Source organism: Lolium perenne, chromosome 4 (assembly GCF_019359855.2).
Source record: "Lolium perenne isolate Kyuss_39 chromosome 4, Kyuss_2.0, whole genome shotgun sequence".
NCBI lineage: Eukaryota > Viridiplantae > Streptophyta > Magnoliopsida > Poales > Poaceae > Lolium > Lolium perenne.
The window spans coordinates 341,878,280-341,884,776 of NC_067247.2; the positions used below are offsets into that span (position 1 = coordinate 341,878,280).

The 6,497-nt window shown below is 45.6% G+C and overlaps 1 protein-coding gene across 1 annotated transcript; it reads right to left on the reverse strand.

Annotated features, from left to right (window-relative positions):
• Nucleotides 1–4,498: 4,498 nt before the first annotated feature.
• LOC127321300 (uncharacterized) lies at nt 4,499–6,272 on the reverse strand. The gene is made up of 3 exons (XM_051350325.2): nt 6,105–6,272; nt 5,411–5,777; nt 4,499–4,822 (listed from the first exon to the last, which is right to left on the reverse strand). Exons 1-3 carry the CDS (start codon nt 6,151–6,153, stop codon nt 4,777–4,779), a joined length of 462 nt encoding a protein of 153 aa, XP_051206285.1. The 5' UTR covers nt 6,154–6,272; the 3' UTR covers nt 4,499–4,776.
• Between the last annotated feature and the right edge of the window lie 225 nt (nt 6,273–6,497).

Genomic DNA, 6,497 nt, shown 5'->3' on the forward strand with positions numbered 1-6,497 from the left:
TTATTTCTGTCTTTAGAAAAATGAAAAGCTCTAGCACATGTTAATCCGTGCTTCCCTCCGCGAAGGGTCAATCTTTTACTTTTATGTTGAGTCACCATCCTTTCTTTGAGCACCTTCTTGAGAGCATAACTATCATTCTTAGTATAATATGCTTGTCCCAGAATATGGTTAACTTTGGTATAACTTTGATGCTTTTATCTTTGATACTCTTTACTTCTAGTCTTTCCATGAAATTCAGAGGTACCTGGGCATTTATGTTTTGCTGTACAAATACGGGCAAGCGAGATACCACTTTATCATATCTTTTTATGAGCATTGCAATCCTGCTTATAGAAGTGTTTCATGATGCTTATTATTAGTTTGTTGGTATCTTTTTCATGATTGACATAACTATTAGATGACTTTATTTGCATGTATCTTATTATGAATTGCCTAAGTACTCGTCCATATCATGAGAATATTTACATCATATGAGAAAATGTGTTCGTGAAAGTTCTTTTATCGCACTCAGTTGTTAACTGAATTGCTTGAGGACAAGCAATAAGCTAAGCTTGGGGGGAGTTGGTACGTCCAAAACGTATCTATTTTCCCGAACACTTTTGCCATTGTTTTGCCTCTAATTTGTGTATTTTGGATACAACTAACACGGACTAACGTTGTTTTCAGCAGAATTGCCCTGGTGTCTTATTTTTGTGCAGAAACTCAACTTTCAGGAAAATCCCCGGAAATAATCGCAATGGGCCTATTTTCACAGAAGATTGACGGAGCCAGAAGACGAGACGGAGGGGGGCCACGAGGCGCCCACACCACCAGGCAGCGCGGTGGGCCCCTGAGCCGCGCCGCCCTATGGTGGCGTCGCCTCGGCCAGCCCCCGACGCTCCCCTCTGGACTACTTAAGGCTTTCGACCTAAAAACGCAAGGGGGTTCGACCACTTTTCCAGAAGACATCCAGAACTCCGCCGCCATCGCGAAACTCTGTCTCGGGACCAGAAACTCCGTTCTGGCACCCTGCCGGGACGGGGAATTGGAGGAGATCATCGCCATCATCGCCACTGACGCCTCTCCATCGACCATCCATGCTTCCCCCATCCATGTGTGAGTAATTCCCCCGCTGTAGGCTGAAGGGGATGGTAGGGATTGGATGAGATTGTTCATGTAATAGACATAAGATTGTTAGGGCATAGTGCCTAGTATCCGTTGTTGGTACTTTTATGATATTGTTGCAACTTGTTATGCTTAATGCTTGTCACTAGGGCCCGAGTGCCATGATTTCAGATCTGAACATGTTATTGATTCATGATGATATTCATTGTTTATGATCTTACCTGCAAGTTGTATACACATATTGCTGTCCAGAACCCGAGACCCCAAAGTGACAGAAATTGGGACAACCGGAGGGGAAGGCTGTGATATGAGGATCACATGTGTTCACGGAGTGTTAATGCTTTGCTCCGGTACTCTATTAAAAGGAGTACCTTAATTATCAGTAGTTTTCCTAGAGGCCCGGCTGCCACCGGCTGGTAGGACAAAAGATGTTGTGCAAGTTTCTCATTGCGAGCACGTACGACTATATACGGAACACATGCCTATGGTTGTTTAGTACTTGGATACTGTTTTATTATTATCTGCAAATGCCTAGTCTTGATTATTACATGAGTTATCTTATCCATGCAGCGCCCGTTCATCCATCCCTATGCCTACAGTATTTTAATCCTGATGTTTACTATAATCACTACTGCTGTCGTTATTACACTGCTGCTTATATTTCACTATTGCTACTGCTATAAAACTGTTGCTACTGATAAACTCTTGCGAGCAAGTCTGTTTTCAGGTGCAGCTGAATTGACAACTCCGCTGTTAAGGCTTACAAATATTCTTTGGCTCCCCTTGTGTCGAATCAATAAATTGGATTTTACTTCCCTCGAAGACTGTTGCGATCCCCTATACTTGTGGGTCATCACGCCGCCGCCGCCGGTGATCACGCGCGAGCAGCAGCGCCGACAGCGGGAGTTGGAGCAGCTCCTCCTCATCGCCGAGCGCGACGAGGCGCTGCGCCTCGAATGGGCACGCCGCTTCCCCGAAGACGTCGCCGCCACAGAGGCCTTCTACGCGAAGGAGGAGGAGAAGGCGGCGGCGAAGGCAAAGAAGAAAGCCAGCCGCGACAAGCGCCGCGCCGAGTCCGCGGCGAGGAAGGCGGCGAGGGCCGAGAAGGCGGCGAGGAAGGAAGAGGAAAAGAAGAACGGCGCAGGGCCGTCCACCATCGTCCTCTCCTCCTCATCGTCCTCCTCCTCCTCCTCCTTCGAGTGGACGACGACGCCGTGTCGGAGACGACTCCGAGCAGCCACTCGTCCGACTTCGACTGGGAGTCGGACGAGTAGTTCCTATTTGTATTTTTGTTCTATACGTCGCGTTGTATTGTTGAACTTTTAAAATTTATTCGTATTTTCGATCAAATTTTCATAGTTTGTTTGGTTAATTTTGAAAAAAACGGTCGAATTTAGCAGTTTGTGCCGCGCGCGCTGCAAAATAGAGCCTCTGCCGGATGTGCTTTTTTCCCACACCAACGCGCGCTGCAACACAGAGCATCCGGCGGGGGAAAATTCGGTATCACGCGCGCCAACGGTATACAGCGCGCCGAATCGGAGTTTTACCGCGCCGGATTTTTGCGCGCCCTGTTGGAGATGCTCTAATACTACAAAGACTCTTACTGGTATGCCCAAAATAAATATGTTCCACGTTGAGAAGTACTACAACCTTGACAACCATGTCATCTACCTTTTCTTCGTCTATAATCTCATTGTCTATTGTCCCCAAACTTTGAGGTTTTCTTCTTTCCTTCTTTCACCTTCAGACCTCTCTTTGCTTCAGCTTTTCCTTACATGTTAGCAGAAGTGCCACCACTGCTAGCATCCTGATTGACCCCATTGTTTCGATTCGGTTCAGTTTCAGTTGCAGCTCTAGATGCTCCTGCATTCTGCAATAACATAAAATTAATATAAAAGTTTTTTTTAAAATTAATATAAAGACTGAGATCTGCAAGTGTACACATCCACGTACGTATGGATATTTCAGTCAACTACCTGTGCATTTGTAGCGTTCTTTGAAGGTTTAGCAATCATGGTCGATCTAGTTAATCTTGTCACCCAGAACTAAAAGATTGGTTGGAAGAATTAGCAGCCATATATAGTCGATATATATGCAAAACTGAGCAGCGGCCAACTTACCTATGGATGACAAAATGAGTGCAGGTCACCGGCGGCCAACTCAGAAGCAACGTCGAGCCGCGCGGAGTTCAGCGTCGTGGCGATAGCAACGCACATATGCGTGATGCGATCCGCCTCTATGGAGCTAAGCGGCAGGAGTACACGATAAATGACGATCTTTTTTTTTTTTGAGGGGACGACGATCCTTCTTCCTAAGGCATTGTTTAATCATGTTGCTTGTTGGGCCTGATTGCTAGATGACTAGTGGACTGTCTGTGGAGTTTCCGAGAAGGCCACGCAGTATGGGCGAATGTTACCTAGCGATACCTGACATCCGAAATGGATACATCGGCAAATCCTATAGGCCGCACTGGTCGGTGCCTATCAGGCGCCGCACGCCCGCACACCCCGTATTTCGGTTTGGGTCAAGCCCATTACTGTGTTGGGTTTTCTTCTTCTGATTTTCCTGTTTTGTTATTTCCTTTTTATTTGGTTTTTTTGTTTTGTTTTTTCTATCCGGGTTTTTGGTTTTTTTCTGGCTTTTCTTATTTTCTTTCTTTTATTCTTTAAAATGCTGTTTACATTTTTGAAAAATTATCAGATTCGAAAAATGCTTAGACTCGAAATTCCTTTAAATTTGACAATTATTTAAAATATTCTTATTCAAAAATTGTTGAAATTTGAATAATATTCAGGTTTAAAAATATTCAATTTAATAAATTATTAGATTCGATAATTACTAATTTTTATAAAATGTTCAAATTCTTTTTTTCAAAATATTCAGGTTTAAAAAATAATTTAAATTCGAAAAATATTTAGATTCGAATTTTTTCCAAATTTCGAAAATTTGTTCAAAAATTTTGGATTCAAAAATCTTTGGAATTTCAAAAAGGTCAGATTCAAAAATCGTTCAAATTTTGAAAAAAAAATAAGATTTGAAACTTGCTGGAATTCAAAAATTATTCAAAATTTTCATATACTAGAAAAAAAATGAACCAGCAAAAGGCAAAAAAGGTATTGGGGCGAGGAAACTAGTCCCGGAGATGGACTGCATGGATGTTGTGGCGAAACTAGGCAACCTGGAGATGGACCGTTCGGTTTATGGTCCGCCGATCGTGGAGCTCAAGGCACTTCTTCGAGGTTTCGATCATCGCACGATCACTCATGTGCAACGCTCTTGTAATGGGGTAGCACATAGCTTAGCAAAGGATAGATGTGACAATAAAGTATGTAAGACTTGGGTTGGCTGTCGATGCCGGTGTTTAAATGAAGTCCTAGTGTTTGATTAAAAAAAAAAGCCAAACGAATTGTCCTTATTTATTGCCATCTATGGATACAAATATTTGTACCCGTAACTAGAAGATGTTACTAAAGCTAGCAAGTACATATTCTCCTAACTAGTGCAGTAACTAAATTAGCTAGTTTTGCACGGCTTTTCTGAACAATTACACTCAACACGAGTGTATGCCGAGTAATGAATATAAAGCTCTTGGGTCTACAGAACTAAAACTCATGTCTGACAAAATGCTTCAGACGAGGTCTTCGATTCTTTCGTTCGGTGTTGCGCTCCATGCTAGAAGCATGCGTCCATGAGGCAGCAGCAACAACAGGCCGCGAGACTGAAAGCGAAGCAAGAAACAGATATCAGAACAGCAGTATAGTTTGTGCTGGCAAGCAATGTGTTACTAGTAGTGTTTGGCAGGTTATGTTAGTTATGTGTATGGTGATCAGAGGACAATGTTGGCGTAGTTAATGGCGTCTACTGGGTTGGCGTCCTAGTCCATCGTCTCCCATGCAGTGCTCTGCATGTAATATGACAGCTCCGGACGTGTCAATGTCTCGAATGTAGCACAACGTGACCCCGTTTTCTCGGTATCTGTCCGTTTTCTTGACATCATACACCATCTGAATTTAATTTTAGTTGCAGTTTTGAAGTTGTCAATATGGATCAAGGAAAAAAATAGCGCGCTATAACAAAATAGCGTCGGCCGAAAAATATGCTATTAGCGTGCTATAGCTTGCTAATAGCGCGCTATAGCACGCTATAGCGCCGAAACGATGTAGCGTGAGCTGTCTAAAAACGCTATAGCGTGCTATTAGCGCCGAAATAGCGCGCTATTTTTTTCCATGATATGGATTCCAAATCATGACCACATAGATAACGCGGGAAAGATCGACGTGGTGAGGTGATGTCGCAGGTTACGTACCATCCTTGGGCGAACGACGGGCCCTCGTGCCGGTGCGGCGGCGGCGGGGGAGGCTGCGCGTACGGAGGAGGGTACTGCGGCGGCGCGTAGCCGTAGGGCTGCGCGTACGCGTGCGCCGGGTACGCCATCGGCGGCGGCGGAGGGTACTGCTGACCCGGCGGCGCGTACTGCCCGCGGTTCTGCTGCTGCGGCGACGGCGGGTACTGCTGGTTGGGCGGAGGAGGGTAAGGCTGGTTCTGCGGCGACGGAGGGTACGGCTGGTTCTGCGGCGACGGCGGGTAGGGCTGGTTCTGCGGCGGCGGCGGGTACGGCTGCTGGTGCTGGCTCTCCTCCACGCCGGTCTTGGCATACGCGTCCATCGGGTACCCTGATCCACGATCACGAACAAGTCCATGTCAGCGCAAAGAGAGCAATCCCAGTTTTAAATTGTCAAATGCTTCCGAAAACGCAATCCTGAATTCTAAAAAGTCAGATGCTGCAGAAAATGAAAACATAACCGGTTCTTTCGAACTGTCGGTCACGGTTGTTTATTAACAAGGCAATGTCAACGAGATTTCGCCCGCGTGGCAAGAAAACAAAACAAATTCGAATGAAAGCATGGCATTCACGATACAGAGTTGAAACGAGCGATTTAATAAACATTCCGACGAGGATTTGAAAACTGAGATGACGATGATTGGCAGGCACGTCTCACCTTGTGGCGGGGGAGCGCCGACAGGGGCGTGCGGGTTGTAGTAGCTCATCGCTCCTCGGATAACTCTTGCCGGCCGCGGCGACGAAGAACTGGCGAAAGCGAAAGAAATCTGTCGTGCTCTGCTTGATCCGGAAGACGCGATCGAAGGGAGGAGAGTGCTGCTGGTTGACGAGGTAGACGAGCCTAACTTGAAGCCAGAGGACCAGGAGCTGGCTAAGTAATGTGGCTATTCTTGGCAGCAAGACCAGACACCAGATGCTCCACCCAGTGCATGCGAAGAGAACCACGAACGGTTGTTGTTTTACCGGATTTGATGTACGAGATCAAGCAGTTTATTTTGCGCGGTACCGATTAAAATTTCTTTGACCATCTCTAGAGTCTAGCCGATTCCCT

Coding starts and splice junctions, on each gene's coding strand:
- LOC127321300 (XM_051350325.2), bottom strand. CDS start 6,153: ATGAGCTACTACAACCCGCACGCCCCTGTCGGCGCTCCCCCGCCACAA. Junction 5,778..6,104: donor CGGCGCTCCCCCGCCACAAG/GTGAGACGTGCC, acceptor ATCGTGGATCAG/GGTACCCGATGGACGCGTAT. Junction 4,823..5,410: donor CCGTCGTTCGCCCAAGGATG/GTACGTAACCTG, acceptor CTTCGCTTTCAG/TCTCGCGGCCTGTTGTTGCT.